Here is a 19,898-nt window from a genome sequence, read left to right as displayed (position 1 = left end):
TGGGCGGGGCTCGGAGGGCCTGGCAATCTAGGGGCGGGGCGAGTGAGCGCGCAGACGCGCCGCTGCGTGGGGACTGCGGGGAACTGGAGGCCGGTTGCTGCGTTTGGGAAGGCCATGGGGCACGTCGCCGGGGAGCTCGGCTTGTCGCTGCTGTGGCTGTGGCTGCTGCTGTGCAGCTGGGGGTGCCTCGGTAGCGCCGAGCTGCGGGCTCCACCGGAGAAGATCGGTAGGCCAGAAGGGGGCGGCGCGGGAGGGCTCTGGAGCGTAGTGCGCCCAGGTCCGAAAGCCAGGATTCAGGCAGGGCGGGCACGTCGCGCCTTGACCGATTCACACCTGTGGTCAGCTTTCCGTCTTCCTAAAGACGGATTGCGCTTCCTGGGCTTGGAGAGATGCCCACTTGAAGCATGGGCTGTGATGGGGACCAAGCGTCCCTGCAGCCCTAGTCTTGGAGGCCTGGGGCTCTGGGGAGGATAGGGTCCTTATTGATGCCTTCCTTTATGCTGCCCTTTCGGGAGGCCAGTCTTTTGACCGGTCCTGGAACGCCTGGCTGCTCCTGCCAAGCAGATTTCAGGCTCGCCCAGACACAGCACAGGGAGCAGTGCAAACAAGCTGACCCTGTCTGCTTCCCTTGTTAGGCTGAAACCCCCTCTCCCCCTCTCCACTTTGCTGAGGTCGGCCTGCTCTGAGGCCCTGGTATTGCCCAGTTTCTTTGCCTAGGGTTGCTGCAGCTGCCGAAATAATCTATTCTGTTTCTCGTTTCAGTCGTCTTGGTTTTTTACTTCTGGTCCCTTTACCCACCAATTAAAGTTCTGTTATTCCGAATCATTAACCTGTCTACACTGAGTCTACCCTTGAGACAAAGAACAAAGCTAGGCAAAAATGGCGGCCCCTTTATTTAAAATGCATCCATGAGTTGGGACACGGAAAAGGGGCTTGCAGGCCCACTGGTGCCTCCACAGACCTGTGAGAATCTTTGGGCATCTGGAAAAGAATTGATGTCGGTTTGTAACTTAATCTGCATTTGACTGGGAGCAGCCTCTGTCCACATTCTGGGAGTTCTTTCATCAGAACCTTCCCCTTCAGGCTTCCCTAAATTGTTGACGGTAGCCTTGCATAACCTCTGTTATTAGCTTGTGACCTTTTGAAGGCAAAACAAAACCCACACTGGTATGAAAAAAGAAAAAACAAAAAAACTTCTTTCTTTCCTCTCATAGCAATTATTGGAGCTGGAATTGGTGGCACTTCATCAGCCTATTATCTGCGGCAGAAATTTGGGAAAGATGTGAAGATTGACCTGTTTGAAAGAAAAGAGGTGGGGGGCCGTTTAGCCACCCTGACTGTGGAAGGGCAAGAATATGAGGCAGGAGGTTCTGTCATACATCCTTTAAATCTGCACATGAAGCGTTTTGTCAAAGACCTGGGTATGTAATTTTGGTCTTGGAGCTAAGCAGAATTCAGTATGACCAACCCTGGATATTTTTATCATAGGAAGAACTGAAACTTTTCTGCCTTGTTTATTGTCATTTACAAAGAAGTTGGTGAAATAGTTTCCCTTACTGTCCAGGTAGCAGTTGGTGCTGTTTTAGGAGTCATTCTCCTGTAATGGGAGACTAGTTATCTGTATCTTCTGTTATCTGGAATTACAGCCATGGGGGTTGAGAAGATGGCTGTTGTTGTCAATTCTTTTTTTTTTTTGGATGGGGGTGGTTACTGGGTATTGAACTCAGGGGCACTTGATCATTGAGCCATCTCCCCTCCCCATTTTGAATTTATTTAGAGAGGGTCTCACTGAGTTGCTTAGTGTCTCGCTTTTTTGCTGAGGCTGGCTTTGAACATGTAATCCTCCTGCCTCAGCCTCTCCAGCTGTTGGGATTACAGGCATGTGCCACCCTGCCCAGCTGCTGTTGTCAATTCTTAAACCTCTCAGTTTGTGCGAAGAATCAGAGAATGTTTTGAGCTAGCAGAGACCTTAGAGTACTCATGTTACAGCTGAGGAAATGAGACCCAGTGGCTTGGAGTGCCTGGCTTAAGGTCATTCACACAGCTTTGGGTGCTGACATGTGCTCACTGCTCGGGATATTTCACTGCTGCCTTGCCAAGCAGAGATGCTGGACAGGTTGTGAAGGAAGTCTGGCAGGCCTCTGCAGGCACTTTCTTTAGGAAATATTGTGAAATTTTGGCCTCCTTCCACTTACCTGAAAAATCCAGTTTTGCAAAAGAAGATTAAAATTGGAATGGGAATGCCTCTTCTCTTTGGCTACCTTGTGCATCCCCTGTGGGTGCTTCCTGTGCTTCTGTCTCTGTGACTAAGAACAGCCAGTCTAATGAAGATACATCTGCATGATCTTCTGACCCATCCTCTAGGGAATCTGCTTTTGGACAGTGCAGTGAGTGTTAGTGTATCATGCTCTTCTAAATAGAGCTCCTTTAATGTATCTCCTGAGAATTGATGGAAGCCCAAATTCACAGTGTTCCTGGGACAACCTCTGGATTGTTTTCTTTCATTTGATCAGCCTGGAAACCACTGACTTAGCTGCCCTTTCTCTATTTTTGCAGGTCTCTCCACTGTTCAGGCTTCGGGTGGCCTACTGGGGGTGTACGATGGACAAACTCTGGTGTTTGAGGAGAGCAGCTGGTTTATAATGAACATGATTAAACTAGTTTGGCGCTATGGATTTCAGTCACTCCGAATGCACATGTGGGTTGAAGATGTGTTGGACAAGTTCATGAGGTAATTTTTCTCCCCTTTCCATCTGGTTTAAGACCTTTAGGAACAGTCCTGTATCTAACTGCAAGCCCCGTTTGTAAGATTCTTAGGCACACTGTTTTGTAGAAAACATGCATTGATCCTATTGGGAATTGAAGTTGTAGTTTGTTATGTGCTTCTGAAATGTACTTCACAAATGCTTCTTTAGTGTTGTCACTCTTAGGTGCTCTATAAAAATCAACTCTTTGAATTCTCATGGCAACTTTCTCAGGTAGGTACTATTATTGGCTTCTTTCTATAGATATAGAAGGTGGAGGCATCCAGAGGTTTTAAGTGTATAAGTTCACCCACCTGATAAGTGGTGGAGCTGAGTTACCAGGTAGTCTGAATTAGAGTCTTAGTGTCAGCACTGTGCTGGTGTGTAGATGATTGAAAAGCTATAAGAAAACTCATTTAAGCTTAAATGAAGTTTTTTTTTTTCTCTTTTCATTCACTCCCTTTCTATCTTTCTGTCTGCCTGCCTTCCTTCCTTCCTTCCTTCCTTCCTTCCTTCCTTCCTTCCTTCCTTCCTTCCTTCCTTCCTCCCTTCCTTCCTCCCCTCTCTCCCTCCCAGGGATTGAATTCAGGGCCTTGCATATGCTAGGCAGATTGAGCTATATCTCTGGTCCCTTGAATGAGTTTTAATAGTGATATGATATTTCAATGAACCAACAGTCTGAAGTAGAGTATCACGCTTGTGCCCTAAGAATTTAAATGTCAGTATTAAATGACAGCAGTCTTGGGTAGCAAGAATGCAGGTGACTCTTTTTCTTTTTTAGTCTTTTCTTTATTTCCTTCCTCTCTCTCTGATTCTCCAAGTGCTAGGGATCAAACCCAGGGCTTTGAGTATGTCAGGCAATTATTCTACTACTGAGCTTCTATAGCTCCTAGATTGTACTGTTTTGGATTTTGAAAAGAATTCCCATCTCATCTGGGTGCGGTGGTGCATGCCTATAATCCCAGTGACTCAGGAGGCCAAGGCAAGAGGATTGCCAAGTTCAAGACCAGCTTCAGCAATTTAGTAAGACCCTGTCTCAAAATAACAAGGGCTGGGGATGTAGCTCTGTGGTTAAGCACCCCTGGGTTCAATCCGCAATACAGAAAAAAAAAAAAAAAAAGAATTCCCATCTCAGCAATTTTGGAGGCTGAGGCAGGAGAATCTCAAGTTTAAGGCCAACCACAGCAACTTAGTGAGACCCTCAGCAACTTAGTGAGACCTTGTCTCAAAAGAAAAAAATTAAAAGGACTGAGGATGTAGCACAGTAGTTAAACACCCCTCAGTTCAATCCAAGTACCCCTACTCCACCAAAGAAAAAAAATAGAAAAAGAATTCTCAGACTTTATGGTATTGCTGCACTTCCTCCATTTTAATTTTTTTTAAATTAGAGCTTTATAGTTATACATAGTAGTAGGTTCCTTCTGACAAACTCATACATGCCTAGAAATCAATTTCAGTTCATGATTCCTTCCTTTTTCCTCTTGTCCTCCTTCCCCCTCTCACTCTCCTTTCTCTACTTGACTTTCTTTTGCTTATCTATTAATTTATATTTGATTGGTTCTTTATATTATCTTGTCCTTCCCTTCCCCTTTCCTTTATTTTACTGTAGCTTCTGTATATGAGAGAAAACATTCAACTTTTGAGTTCCTGAGTTTGGCTTATTTCATTTAGCATAATAGTCTTCATTTCTATCCCTTCATCTCCACCAGCAAACTAATTTGCATAATTTCATTCATTTTTAAGGTGAGCAATATTCCATTCTACACACACACACACACACACACACTCCACAGTTTCTTTTCTTTTCTTTTTTTTTTAAACTGTTCTTTTTTTTTTTTTTTAGAGAGAGAGAGAGAGAGAGATTTTATTTATTTTTCAGTTCTCGGCGGACACAACATCTTTGTTTGTATGTGGTGCTGAGGATCGAACCCGGGCCGCACGCATGCCAGGCGAGCGAGCTACCGCTTGAGCCACATCCCCAGCCCTCCACAGTTTCTTAATCCACTCATTTATTGACAACATCTGGGCTGATTCCATAATTTAGCTATTGTGAATTGATTGCCATAAACATTGATGTGGCTGTGTCACTGTAGTATGCTGATTTTAGATCTTTTGAAAAAATACCAAAGAGTAGATGGCTTGATCATATGGTGGTTCTATCCCTAGTTTATTGAGGAATCTCCATTCTGCTTTCCAGAGTGGTTGTACTAGTCTGTGGTCCCACCAACAATGTCCAAGTGTTCCTTTTTCCTTACAATCTTGCCATCATTTATTCTTTTTCCTATTTTAAAAAAATATTTTTTAGTTGTTAATGGAATTTTATTTATTTATTTGTATGTGGTGCTGAGAATTGAACCCAGTGCCTCACACATGCTAGGCAAGTGCTCTTCCACTGAGCTACAATTCCAGTCCCTCTTGTTCCTATTTTTGATCATTGCCATTTTGATGGAAGTCAGATGAAATCTTAGTGTAGTGTTTTTTTTTTTTTTTTTTGGTACTGGGGATTAAACTCAAGGGCACTTGACCACTGAGTTATATTCCCAGCACTATTTTGTATGTTATTGAGAGATATGGTTTCACTGAGTTGCTTAGCATCTTGCTTTTGCTGAGGCTGGCTTTGAACTCACAATCCTCCTGTTTCAGCCTCCCGAGCCACTGGGATTACAGGTGCGTGCCACCATGCTCTTCTTAGGTAATTTTGATTTGCATTTCCCTGGTTGGTAGAGATGTTGAACATTTTGTCATATATCAGCCATGTGTTTCTTCTTTTGAGAAGTTTCTCTTTAGTTCTTTTATTGATTGATTGGGTTATTCAATTCTTTTTGTTAAGTTTTTTAAGTTCTTTGTGTATTCTGGATATACAAATACTCCTCCCTCTCTCATTCTGTAAGTTCTCTCTTTATGCCCTTAATTGTTTTCTTTGCTGTGCACCTTTTTAGTTTGATGACATCTCACTTATTGAGTTTTGATTTTTATTTCTGGTGCTTTGGGGGTCTTGTTAAGGTAGTTGGTGCCTATATTTATGTAATGAAGTGTTGACCCTGTTTTATTCTAGCAGTTGTAAAGTTTCTGATCTAATTCCTCAGTCTTTGATCCATTTAGATATGAATTTTGTGCAGGGTGAGAGAGAAGGGGGTCTAATTTCATTTTTCTACATATAGCTATCCAGTTTTCCTAGCATCTTTCCCAGCCTTATAAAAAGGCTATCTTTTCTCCAAGATATATTTTTGGTGCCTTTGTCAAATATCTGATGGCTCCCATCTTTTTTTTTTTTTTAAAGCATAGAAGAGTAGGATTTATCTGGGAACTGCAGCACATACCTGTATTCCCAGCAGCTCCAGAGGCCGAGGCAAGAAGATCTCGAGTTCAAAGCCAGCTATAGCAAAAGGGAGCTCAGTGAGACCCTGTCTTTAAATAAAATACAAAATAGGGCTGGGGATGTGGCTCAGTGGTTGAATGCCCCTGAGTTTAATCCCCAGTACCCCTCACCCCCCCCCCAAAAAAAAAGAGTAGGATTTATTTAAGTAAGTAGAAAAGAGACAGTTTCTTCAGGGCAAAGACAGGAAATGATAGGGGTCACTCCTTGAATGCACTAGTCTGTGGGCTTATATAACTACTGGAGAGGATGGCCCCCATCCTTGACATTTGTTTGTATACACTGATCTTTATGTTCATCATACATCTCTTTCTTTGTGTGAATCAGTATCATGTAAGTTTTGTTTTGATGCTTTTTTCATTCTGTAAAACAGTTGGAGAGCTGTGCATGGTGGTACACACCTGTAATCCCAGCAACACTAGAGGCTGAGGCAGGAGGATTGCAAGTTTGATGCCAGCCTCAGCAACTTAGTGAGACCCTGTCTCAAAGTAAAAAATAAAAAGGGCTGGGGAGGTGGCCCAGTGATAAGTGTCCTTGGGTTCAATCTGTGGTGCCAAACAAACAAAGAGCAGCAACAACAACAGTTGAAGAGAACGTTGGTATTCAGCCGGCATGTGCCAGTTATGCCTAGTAGTGAAGGGCTTGGGATGTAGTTTAGCGGAGTTCTTGTCTATCATGCCTTTGTGTTATTTTAAGTCTTCGAGTTTATTATAACAGGGAAACTAATATACCTCTTTTTTTTTTTAAAGAGTGAGTTCTTAGAGACAGAAAGAGAGAGAATTTTAAAATATTTATTTATTTTTATTTTTTGGCGGACATAACATCTTTGTTTGTATGTGGTGCTGAGGATCGAACCTGGGCCGCACACATGCCAGGCGAGCGCGCTACCTCTTGAGCCACATCCCCAGCCCTAATATACCTCTTGAATATCTCCTTGCTCTATCCTTGTGCCATTCTTCTTTTCAGGATACTAGCTAAAGATTCTCATACTACTCCTCACTCAGAAACCTTCAGTGCTTTCTATTTCATAGAGTCACAGCCAAAATTTGTACCATGGTACAGAAGTCCCAACAGGTCTAGATTTTCTGTCTTTATTTTTAATTTATTTTTTTTGTACACTGACTGAACTTTGAATCCTGAGCTGCTGGGATTAAAGCTGTCCATCACTGTGCCTGGTGCCTTCTTTTGCTTTAAATAGATTTTTTTTGAGTACCATTTTAATTATTATTATTTTTGGGGTACCAGGGATTGATTTCAGGGGCACTAGACTACTGAGCCACATCCCTAGCCCTATTTTGTATTTTATTTAGAAACAGGATCTCACTGAGTTGCTTAGTGCCTCATTGTTGCTGAGGCTGGCTTTGAATTTGAGATCCTCTTGCCTCAGCCTCTGGAGCCCCTGAGATTACAGGCATATGCCACCATGTCTGGCTTGTTATATATTTTTGAATTATTCTCTAACAATATTTTAGGACAACCTTGATTGTTAAAAATAAACTAATTAAAATAACTTTATTATTTTAATACCAACTCACTCTATCATGGCTTTGTAACCCCCACCTTTTGTAGTTATACAAATTCTATCTTTCTTTATTATAATCACATTATTACAGTTTTATCATCATTGCTTTATGCAGTTGTCTTTTAAGTGAAATAGGAGAATAAAAGTTACAAACAAATATGCCTTTAAACTGCCTTTTATATTTACTTCTGTAAATGTCTTTACTAGTGGTCTTCTTCATGTGGAGTCAAGCTTTTGCCTAATATTCTATCTCAGCCTCTTTTTTTTTTAACTTGTTGCCACACTTTACTTATTCTTTAATATATTAATTGTTAATATACATATTAAAAAATTAGCAGTATATTTTTGTCTGAAATGGTCCTCTCCTGAAGTATCAGGTGGTAGCTGTAATTCTGGCTTTAAAACCAAAACTCTAAATGTTTAATAATTAAAAAATCAGGATTAGTTGCCATTGTACTCCAAACAAGCTAGCCTAGCTGAAGAGAAGAGGAAGGGGAAGAGGCCCGAGAGAGGAAGCTGGAAGATCTTGGACCAGTGGCGGTGGCACAGCTGGCAGAGAAGTAGCATCATAGTCATCTGAGCAGTCCTGGTGTCGTCACCACTTATTGGCAGAGGAAGGGTCCTGTGTACCCTCCTGTGCTTAGTTCATTTTTTTTTTTCAGGAGGGAATAAGAGTCAGTTTAACTTTTTCTTTTTTCAAAATTATTTTTTAGATACATATGACAGTAGAGTGTATTTTGACATATTGTACATATTTAGCTTTGTTTTTTGACCCAAGTCAGGGAGCTTAGAAAATGAGCCTTGGTCCAATTTTGGCAAAATAAGACCCACATTAAGGCACAACCTAGATCTGGAAGTGAGGGAGTCACAGGCAAACAGGACCAAATTTTCAAGAATAAGGAATGTGAGTTGTAATCCCTACTCCCAGAACTGAGGAAGGGTCCTGAAAGCAATAGAAAAGATAACCTAGAGAACAAAGGAAAATAAAACTACCCTATTGCTAATAAAGTAGATAACCAGCCTCCTCTCTACCTGGGGATAGCCTGGTTAGAATTTGTTTTAAAGGCGACTGGTTGATAAAGCAGGAGGGAGGACACAGAGAAGTCTTTTTCCCCCTTCTCCTTAGATCTCTCTAGGGCAGGAAGTGACCCTATGGGCAAGATTGGCTAGTTCCTTGGCTTCATGCATTAATCTGGGAGGCAGCTAGGACACTTGTTCAGTTATTCTTATGATGGTTGTGATTGCAGATGGGATGGCCATTGGCTGGGACCCTACGTCTGCATTCTGTTGCACTTCCATCATGACAATGAAGAAGTAGTAATCAAGGAAGGCAGGCTAGAGTTCCAGCGGGTATACCCGGGTGTAGTGCAGCATCCACAAGGGCAGGATTACCAGTCCCGTGATGATAAAAACAATAGCCAAAACCATGAAGATGTCCCGTAGTTAAACATCTTGGCTGATTATAGTCTGAAGAGTCAGGCAGAGCCAAGATGAGAGTTTCCTCTCAGAGGTAATTGGCAAAACAGGTGAAGCTTGACAGATGTGATAGTGCATACCTGTAATCCCAGAGGCTCAGGATGCTGAGCCTGGAGGATCACAAGTTTGGGGCCAGACCCTGCAATTTAGCTAGGACCTAGCAACTTAAATCATGTCTCAAAATAAAAAAATGTGTCTCATTGGTTAAATGCCCCTGGGTTCAATCCCTGGTCCCCACCTCCACTCAAAGAAACAAACAAGCTTTTGGTTGATGTCAGAGGCAATGCTGAAAGCAGTGACCAGAAGAAGGAAAGTTCAACCGTGGTACCAATACTGAGAAGGGATGATGCTCTGTATGGGATATCTCTCCCAAATTTTCCTCATGTCATAGACCAGGGCTTACCCACAATGATGGCATCCCAGCAACGAAGGCAATCAGGTAAAATGTGAACCTCCAACTAGCTTCTCAGAACTTCTTGAGGAGAGTGGGCTGGTTCTGATTGCAGTGATAGCAGAACCAGTACTCCACTTGGCATCCAGAGAGCCCACTCTACCAGGACAAAAGTGTTACATCCGCCTGCTTGGGCTGCTTGCCACTGGTTGGGTAGCAATGCTCCAAGGTAGCACTGGGAGTTGCCCGCAGCCAAATTTTCCCCTTTACATTTAAGAAGGTGGTCAGTGGTGTAGCCATGTAACTGAGGAAGGGACATAAGTGAGAGGTGTTTGGTTCTTTTGAAATGCTCCCAGCCCCTAAGCTGGGAGGGGAAGGAACTACAGGCTCAGACAGGGTTATTCTGGGTCTCCGTTTCATGAGAACCCCCTTTCCTCCAGCCTCCTGGTCAGCCTATAAGAGTAAGGCAGATCTGCTAGTGTTGAATTTTCTGTTTTTTGTTTACTTGGGAATGCCCTAATTTTGTGTCATTTTGAAGGATATCAGCCTATCATCCCACTATCTGTGGCTTCTATGGTTTCTAGTGAGAAGTCAGTTGTTAAGATTAACTGAAGACCCTTTTATGGGTAGAGTTTGTTGAACATCTTGGATGTGCAGATTAATGTTTTTCATCAAATTTGGGAAGTTTTGGGAATTAATTTTGGTACAGGGACTGAGCTAGTGGTGCTTTACCATTGAACTATCCCCCCCAACCCTTTTTATTTATTATTTTGAGAAAGGCCTAAGTTGTTGAGGCTGGACTTAAACTTGTGATCCTCCCGCTTCGGCCACCTGAGGTACTGGGATTAGAGGTGTGCGCTACTGTGCCTGGCTGGGCCTTTATTTTTTTGAATAATTTTATGTCTCTTTCTTTTCCTTTTCTCCTTCTAGGATTCTCAGTGTTTGCATGTTGCATAAACTTCAGGTTGTCCCATAGGTCTTGTGGCTGCTTATTTTTTTAAACTTTTTTTTTTCTTTCGTTTCCTTAAACTATACTTTCAGTTGATCTGTCTTCAAGTTTGCTGGTCCTTTTACCATTTCAAATCTATTGTTTAGTCCCTATGGTGAGTTTTTCATTTCAGGTACTATACTTTTGAACTCCAGAATTTTTTTTTTTTTTTTTTTTTTTTGGTACTGGGGATTGAATCCAGGATGCAGGATGCTTAATAACTGAGCCATATCCCCAGCCCTTTTTTTTTTTTTTTTTTTGTATTTTATGGGAGACAGGGTCTAGCTAAGTGCCTCACTAAGTTGCTGAGGCTGGCTTTGATTTTGTGATCCTCCTGCCTCAGCCTCCCAAGCCGATGGGATTACAGATGTGTGCCACTGTGCTTGGCTTGATTTTTTTTTTTTTTTTTTAATCACTTTTTCCTCTTTGTTGAGATTCTGTATTTGGTGAATGAGACATTATTCTCATACTTGATTTTGTTCTTTAGACATGATTTCCTTTAGTTACTTGAACATATTTATAATAGTTGATTTAAAGACTTTGGACTGGGCATGGTGGGCAGCTCTGGAAACTGGATTCTCCTGGACCCCAAGGCTGCTTATTGTTGCTACTATTGGTTTATTTACTGACTTTCTGGGATCAGTTCTGTATTCTTTGTCATATAAGGCCACTTAAGTGTGTATGTTGGTGTATATTTTCAGTGCTCCAGCATATAGTTTAAAACTCTACTTTAGCCTTAATTTCCTGCTTACTCTAAGCCTCAAAGTCTGTAAAAGTTGACCGATAGATGGAAGCTGTTTCAGAACTTTCCTTGGCCCAGGACAGACAGTCTTGCACAATCACATGACTTTCTAGATTCCTGGAAACATTTTCATTCCCTAGTATCTTTTTATAGTTTTTTAGTCAGTTTCTTATTAGCCCCAATTGGTATCACAACCCTAAGGCGTCAGTGATGTTAAATAGTTGCCAATGATTTTTTTTGGACAAATGGTTTGGGATGGGAGCTGGTTTGTACAGAATGAGGTCTGAATCAGATCAAATAAAGACAAGCCCTGAAGATAGTGCTTTTCCTGAGTTCCCAGATAGGTCAAAGAGTGACATTTCTCTGGGGATTATGTTTTTTTAGGAGCTCCAAATCCATTCTGCCTTTTCCAGTGGCTTCTAGCTTGATGGTTTCATGGTTGTTGTTGCAAGTTGGCTGCTTTTTAAGGCTACCGCAGAGCTGACAAGAGGGGAATGGGAATAGGCAAATTGTAATTCTACAGAGCTCATCGTTTTTATTGAGATTTAGCCGTTTTCCTTGAATAAATACTCCTTATAGTTTGTTAAGGGTTTGATTTATTTCCTGAGTTCTGAAAAAGAAATGTTGACTTTCAAAATGTTGACATTTTATTTTTGTAATTTAGGGCCTCATGCATGCTAGGCAAGTGCTCTGCCACTGAGCTACATCCCCAGCCCAGTGCTGACAGTTTTTGCCAGTGTCCTTACTCCTTGCTCTCATGGAGGAGCTGATTCTCAGAGGTCCTCATTAACCATTCTGGAAGTATTTCAAGTCCTCTGCCCCTTTTCTGAATGTATGTTTCCTGTCCTCCTGGGTCACTGTGCTTCAGCTGCACTGGCCTCACTGTTTATTCAAGAAACCAGGTTCTGTTATGTGGCCTTTGTACTACTTTTACTTCTACCTGAAGATTTACCCCCCAGGTGTTTGCATGGCTTGCATCTGCCCTCCCTCATCTTTGTTCAGGTGTTGCCTTGTCAGTGAGACTTCCCTGACCACTGGACTTATTTCTTGAGCCATCTTATTTACAATTATAACTTTGCTTGCCCCATGCATTCCTTTTCTTTTTGATTTATTTTTCTCTTTAATACTTATCCTTGTACCTATTAAATAACTTACTTTAGTTTCTTGAATTTTATTACCTGTTTCCTCCAGTATAACACAAACTTCCTGAAGTTAGTGATTCTTTTTATCTATGTTATGTTGACCTTTGTATTTTCATCACCTAGAACAGTGCCTGGCTCAAAGTTCATAAATATTTGTTGACTGAATAAGTAAGTAAATATTAAGGGTTATAAAAATGTCACTTGGAAAAAAAAAAGACTATAAGCAGTCTTACCAGCAGAAACTACCAGCTGTTTACATGTCTGATTTTTTAGTTGCACCTACTGTTGTATAATAGGTACAATTCTCAGTGTTCATATTTGAGGTCTTGTCTCACCCTCCAGATGGACTTATCTCAGGAGGCTTGATTGAATGGGGTGAAGTTCATTGGCAGATTATTTGACTCATAGCACCACTTATAGGTTATTTAATTGGTTATTATTTTGTCATGCTATTAGCCAAAGATTACTCTTTATCTTACGTTCTATTCAGTTGGTTATTTTTCTGAAGAACTCAGTGTTTGTTGCCTTCCTTCCTTCTTTCCTTCTTTCTTTTGATTTAAACCAAGGGCCTTGCACTTGCTAGTCATGTGCTCTACCAAGAATTCAGTGTTTTCATATTAGTTTTTCCTAGCTCCTAAAACTAAAACTCAAATGATATGGTTGGGTGATGTTGTTTTAGTATTTCTGTTTTGGCACTGAATCCAATCATTTTTTTCTAATAAAACCTTATTTTACATTTTGTGCACTACATTCTTTTTTTTTAAATTTTTTTTAAGTTGTAGATAGACATAATACCTTTATTTTTATTTATTTTTATGTGGTGCTGAGGATCGAACCTAGGGCCTCATGCATGCAAGGCAAGCACTCTACCACTGAGATACATCCGCAGCCCCTGTACACTACATTCTTAGTAGGTAAAACTGAAATGCATATAGCCAGGCACAGTGGTACACATCTCTAATCCTAGCTACTTGGAAGGCTGAGTGGAGGGTCAGAAAGTTTGAGGCCAGCCTCCTCTACTTAGTGAGATTGGTGTCAAAAAATATTGGTAAGTCTTTGGGGATGTGGCTTATTGGTAGAGTACCCCTGGGTTCAATCTCCAGTATTGAAAGAAAAAAAAAGCTTATAATATTGTCCCTTTACTCTCTAAAAACATTATTATTATTATTATTATTATTATTATTATTACTTGAGAAGAAACTTTATATAAAAGCTTTCCTCTTATGATCACTGAGAAGTATCTTTCCTTGGCTCTTATTTCTTCCTTTATTTCATATATTTATCTGTGTGTGTGCCCTGTCTATAACCGTAGCTTCTTGAGAGAAAGGAGCCATGTCTTTCTTGTCTTTATACCCCTTGCAAAACCTGAACAACCATTCATTGAATTACTACAAGTGTTAATTTATGTAAATGTTCTTTAAAAATCCATGGAGTGCAAAGAAATGTCATGTGATATTTTCTGGGAGTGAGTGGCATTGATATTAAATTTTATGGACTTTGGAGATAGTGACATTCCTGTGGACGGGGAAGTTGGGCAAGACTTTGCAGAGAAGGCAGGACTCAAGCTCTCTGGAAGAGATGTAGCTGTTCTGTGTTTGGAATGGGAAGTCCAGAGAGAGGGAAGAGCCTATACAGTCCTGAGGGGACTATGCAGAGATAGTTAAGATCAGTGAACGGGTCAGAAGTGCACATGTGGAGGATGTGTGAGTGATTGAGGGTAGAAATGTCAAGTTGTGTTTTTAAGCCTTCTATTTGCATGTCACCTTTAGACAAAGCCTTTTGCTTCTACTTTTTCATTAATTAATTAATTAATTAATTAATGTACTAGGGATTGGAACCAGTGGTGATATACCACTGAACTTCATCCTTAGCCCTTTATATTTTTGAAACAGGGTCTCACTGAGTTGCCCAGGCCAGCCTGAACGTGTGATCCTCCAGCCTCATTGTTCTGTATAGCTGGGATTACAGGTGTGTGCCACCACACCTGCATGCAATTCCTTTTTTTGATATCAGGCTAAATGATCTGGACTTTGTTTAATAAGCAAGAATTTTTGGGTAGATTGAACCCAAGGGTGCTTTACCACTGAGACATATCCCCATTCCTTTTTATATTTTGAGACAGGATCTCACTAGGTTGCTTTTAGGCTCGCTAAGTTGCTGAGGCTGACTTTGAACCTGCAAACCTCCTGCCTCAGCCTCCCAGACCACTTGGATTATAGGTGTGTTAGCATGCCCAGCCCCATTTCTTTATAAGGTGATCCTAGTGCAGAAAAAGAAGAGTGTGTTCAAAGGACCATAGACTTCAGAAGAGGTGGAGGATGGGGGAGGGCCAAGAGCTTCTGGGAGAGCTGGGGAAGGTGATGGCTAAGCTGTGTCTCAGAAGATAGGCAGAAACTCACCAGAAGGAAACATGGAAGTCAATTTGACTTTTATGATGTTCTTTTCTATCTTTATATATCCCTTTCCCCCACCTTTTTTGGTGCTTAATGGCATTTTTCTTCTTTTTGCAAGGATCTACCGCTACCAGTCTCATGACTATGCCTTCAGTAGTGTAGAAAAATTACTCCATGCTGTAGGAGGAGATGACTTCCTTGGGTTGCTTAACCGAACGCTTCATGAAACCTTGCAGAAAGCAGGCTTCTCTGAGAAATTCCTCAATGAAATGATTGCTCCCGTCATGAGGGTCAATTACGGTCAAAGCACAGACATCAATGCCTTTGTGGGTAAGCTAGGCCTTGAAAAAGTATTGCATGATTGTTCATAAAAGAACTTGATGGTGTTAGGATGGTTCCTCACTTTGGGCCGTGGTTTGGAGAAGGCTGTCTTTCTCAAAATTGCAGACATTGCTGGGCATGGTGGTACACCCCTATAATTCCAATGGCTCCAAAGGCTGAGAGAATTGCGAGTTGAAAGCCATCCTCAGCAACTTGCGAGGTCTTGAGCAACTCAGTGAAGTCCTGAGCAACTCAGTGAGACCCTGTCTCAAAATAAAATTAAAAAGACTGGGGATGTGGTTCAGTGGTTAAGGCCTACTGGATTCAATTCCCAGTACCAAAACAACAACAACAAAAAACCCCCCAAATTCAGACATTGTTAGCAAAATTATGTATTTATAGGTGTGTATTTTTAGGAGAAGGTTCTTAGCTTCCAATAGTTAATTTGTTCTCAACTGGGTAAGATTTTTGCCCCAAAGGGCCATTTGGCAATGTCAGAAGACATTCTGAACAGAACATTTAATTGGAAAGGGAGAGTGGTTATTGGGCTTCTTTCAAAGTCAGAATGAAAACACATTTTTTTTCCCCCCTTTTGACAACAGGGGCAGTGTCACTGACTGCTGCTGATTCTGGCCTTTGGGCAGTAGAAGGTGGTAATAAACTTGTTTGCTCACGGCTCCTCCAGGCTTCCAAAAGCAATCTTATATCTGGCTCAGTAATGTATATAGAGAAAACAAGGACCAAGCAGACAGGTGAGTTTGAATTTTTATTTCTAATTATCCCTGCAGAAAATGGTTGTTCAGTGAGAAAAACTCCTTTTGCATCTCTCATTGTTTCAAAAAGATAGAATTTTAAATTGTTTTATGTTATACTCTGTAGAAATATTTCCAAATGTTCTCAAATACAATGGCATGACTCTTTGGATTTAAAAAGCAATCTCATCAAGAGTAACAATGCCATATTTTGTATTTATTGACATTCTGAATAGGAAATTGTCCTCAATGTAATAAAATTGCAAGGAACCTTTAGTTAGCTTAAGGGCTAAAACTCTTTAATTTCTTGGAATTAAAGAGAAACTATTTAAGTTTTAGAATTATTTTTAGATGGTATAAAATACAGTATGTTAGAAACACTAAGAAATGTGTGCTGCCTTTTTCTTTCTAGGAAATCCCACAAAGATGTATGAAGTGGTGTACCAAAGTGGATCCGAGACCCACTCAGACTTCTATGACATCGTCTTGGTGGCCACTCCATTGAATCAAAAAATGTCCAACATTACTTTCCTCAACTTTGATCCTCCAATTGAGGAATTTCATCAGTATTACCAACATATAGTGACAACTTTGGTTAAGGGAGAATTGAATTCAACTGTATTTAGCTCTAGAGCCAAAGATCAGTTTGGCCTGTCTACAGTTTTGACCACTGATAGTTCAGACCTGTTTATTAACAACGTTGGGATTGTGTCCTCTGTAAGAGAAAAGGACAGTCCTCAACCATCAACAGATGGAATGTATGTTTGGAAGACTTTTTCCCCAGAAGTTCTTACTAAACAGCAAATTTTTAAGCTCTTTTTGTCCTATGATTATGCTGTGAAGAAGTCTTGGCTTGCATATCCTCACTATAAGCCCCCGGAGAAATGTCCCTCCATCATACTCCATGATCGGCTGTATTACCTCAATGGTATAGAGTTTGCAGCAAGTGCCATGGAAATGAGTGCCATCGCAGCCCATAATGCTGCACTCCTTGCCTATCACCGCTGGAATGGGAACGCAGACATGATTGACCAAGATGGCCTCTATGAGAAACTTAAAACGGAGCTATGAAATAACATTCTCGTTTTTCCTCTCCTGGTTCCCCATGAGTACCACTGGCAAAAAAAAAAAAAAAAAAAAAAAAGAAAAAAAGAAAAAGAAAAATCTGAGCAGAAATGATTTTGAAACAGATATTTTGCCATTTTCATCATTTTACAAAGTAATCCTGTTGTGTTCCAAGAAAATTACAAGGTTTGGATAACTCTTGCCCTTATCCATCTCCAAAATTTCTTGCAATATCCATTGACAGTGTTGCCCAAGCTCGTCTGAGTATAAGAATCATCTGGAGTTCCTTAAACAAGGGTTCTCTCTTTGAGATTCTAATTCAGTAGGTTCAGGGGGTGGGACCCTGGAGTTTGATCAAAAGTGTTTTAAGATGAGTACTTGAGGAAGAACTTAAAGACATCTTAGTTGGGTACTAGTTTATTTGAGCTTCACAGCTGAATAAAATCTTCAGTCAGATAAAACCACTCTGGAAGTTGGCTTAGTAATTTATATGCCTTTTTGATGTAAATGCCTAAAACCTTGACTTTTGATTGTTTATGTTTTGATTTTATTAGGGGTAAAATTCAGAAGTCATAGAGTATAATCTTAAAATTTAAAAAAATGGCATGCTAGGCAAACACTCTGTCACTGAACCACAACCTTCGTTCTAATGTTCTCACTTGAGGAGCTTTTAAAAATTACTGATAGGTCCTCACAACTATAGATTAGAAGTTAAAGGACTGAGGATACCAACTTGTCATTAAAAGGAGGACTAAAGATACCACCTTGTCAGTTTAAATTTCTAGTGTGCAACTAAAGAAGCACAGATGGGGGAATTAAAATATCTATAAAGGGTTTTTAAAAAGTGCCTTAAAAGTAGTAAGAAACACAAAACATCAGAGCAGATCCATTGCAAGGAATCTCAATGAGAACTTCAGAATTAATCTTGATAGTAAGAAACACTGACAGCCTAACAGCAGAGGCAACTTCTATAACCCTAGAGCAGCTGGCATTAGAGAAGGACATTTAGAATGCCACTAAACTTAACCAAGTTCAGATAGTTTTGGAATGTTAAATGCATCAGTTACTGTAGCATGTGAGGTGAAAAGTTGGTTGCTAAAATCTCAGTGGCAGTGGCTCTCAACTTTGGCTGTTAGAATCAACTGTAGGGCTTAATGCTTCCTGTACACAACCAAACTTGAGAATCAGTTCTACATCTGCTATATGGAGATCATGAATCAATGTCATAGTCACTGGTAGAAAAGAACCCATATAAAGCTTATGCATTAATAAATAACTGAAACCAGGTTAAGTGCCAGATTATGGCAGTAGCTACTTTAGCAAAATGATGTGAGAAAATGCTGACTCTTAACCATTATTTCTTCCCTACTATGTCTCTGAATATTGATATCTAAAAAAAAAAACTGCCAAGATAGTTGATATAGAGGCAGGAATTAAGTTTATCATTTGTTGAAGGGTTATATTTTTTCTAATTTTATTCTTATCAAGTATGTTAAGAGGCATTTATGTTCTCCTTTTGTGGTTTTAATGAAGACTATTTGTAGTGAATGTAACATTGTTATATGCTTTGATAGTCCCTCCTCCATCTGAGGGAAATTATGTTGGAATACTCCTAGTGGATTCCTGAAACTGTAGACAGTATACATAGCAAAAGACAGTCTTTTCCTATATATCTATACACATATAGTTTAATTTATAAATTAGGCACATTAGATTAACAATAATCATAAAAAAATAATATAACAAATGTTATTTTAAACTTATTTCTGTCATTTTCCATTTAGTACACTCAGACCATGGTTGACTAAGGGTAAACTAAAAATTGGAAAATGAAACCACAGGTATGGGAGGACTACTGTAAATATTGGTAAATACTAATGAAATGGTTTAACTTTTATCATTTGTATACTTGTTTTACAATGGGATATATTTTTTCTTGTAAGAATACCTATTTAAAATGTTTCATATCAAACCTACTGACTTAAAATTCCAGTAGGGCATCTGAAATTGCTTCCTCAAAACCAAAACAGGTTCTAGCAGGAGTATTAGGTAGTTTCAGTATAATTACAGTATTAAAAAATAATATTTTTTTCTAGAAGAAAAATTACTATTAAAGCCTGCTATTCCAGGCCTACTAGTTTTAATGTAACTACAGCATTATTCTTTAGAATAATTTTATTAAAACAAAAATACTATCAGGTTTTGCTATTCCAGGAGATTATTATTTTTTTTTTTTAACAGAAGAGACTGGGAGAAATGATGTAGGGGTGGAACGAAGACAACTCTACTCCAGTGGTTCTCCAACTGAATTAAGTATGATTTGTTATTCAACACATTTGTAGTGGGATACAAAAACTTTTATTTAAGTTCTGAGGTGATGCTATTGTTCTAGGAACCACACTTGGGAGAACTGGTTCTACAAGTTAGTTCTGTATGGCTGCAAAAATTACCAGCAGTGAAAACAGAAATGCTAAAGAATATACTGGACTTCTTGTCAACTCATTTTACTGTGATTTAGTTTGATCCCTTTGGCTGTTCTTTTGTTTTATAGTTTCTATAAATAGGAAATACTATATCTATACTCTTGATTGTGTTAAAAAACTTACATATTCCCGTATGTATTCATGTATACATAGTTTTAACTGATTTGCAGGCTTTTTTCAGATCATAAAAATAGGCCTTAAGCATTTTCTTGGAATGTTTAAGGTTAGGCTTATAATACAACCATCTGTAATAAACCTCTCATTTGAGCTTGTGAGCCATAAATAAAATTTCATGAACTAGATGAATATATTGTGGACAGCATTCTCACTGCTCTTCTCTATTCTAAGAGCCACAATACACTGGAATGCTTTTCTCTGAAATTCTATTTCTACTCTTCAAAATTTCTCCACATAATGATTATGTTTAAAAAATAAACCACTATATTATTACGTCCTGTGTTTTACTTCTGTTGCACTATACTTAGAATGTAGATGTACAGAAT

The 19,898-nt window shown here is 39.8% G+C and overlaps 1 protein-coding gene across 1 annotated transcript; it reads left to right on the top strand.

Moving 5' to 3' along the window:
- Positions 1 to 37: 37 nt before the first annotated feature.
- Positions 38 to 19,845, top strand: Pcyox1 (prenylcysteine oxidase 1). Its single transcript, XM_005322121.5, has 6 exons — positions 38 to 226; positions 1,215 to 1,421; positions 2,557 to 2,731; positions 14,893 to 15,104; positions 15,698 to 15,847; positions 16,260 to 19,845. The coding sequence occupies exons 1-6, from the start codon at positions 115 to 117 to the stop codon at positions 16,916 to 16,918; spliced, it is 1,515 nt and encodes a 504-aa protein (XP_005322178.2). The 5' UTR covers positions 38 to 114; the 3' UTR covers positions 16,919 to 19,845.
- Positions 19,846 to 19,898: the final 53 nt, after the last annotated feature.

Source organism: Ictidomys tridecemlineatus, chromosome 12, assembly GCF_052094955.1.
Source record: "Ictidomys tridecemlineatus isolate mIctTri1 chromosome 12, mIctTri1.hap1, whole genome shotgun sequence".
Lineage (NCBI taxonomy): Eukaryota > Metazoa > Chordata > Mammalia > Rodentia > Sciuridae > Ictidomys > Ictidomys tridecemlineatus.
This window is presented reverse-complemented; position numbering and strand designations above follow the sequence as displayed.

Coding starts and splice junctions, on each gene's coding strand:
- Pcyox1 (XM_005322121.5), top strand. CDS start 115: ATGGGGCACGTCGCCGGGGAGCTCGGCTTGTCGCTGCTGTGGCTGTGG. Junction 227..1,214: donor GGCTCCACCGGAGAAGATCG/GTAGGCCAGAAG, acceptor TTCCTCTCATAG/CAATTATTGGAGCTGGAATT. Junction 15,848..16,259: donor AACAAGGACCAAGCAGACAG/GTGAGTTTGAAT, acceptor TTTTCTTTCTAG/GAAATCCCACAAAGATGTAT.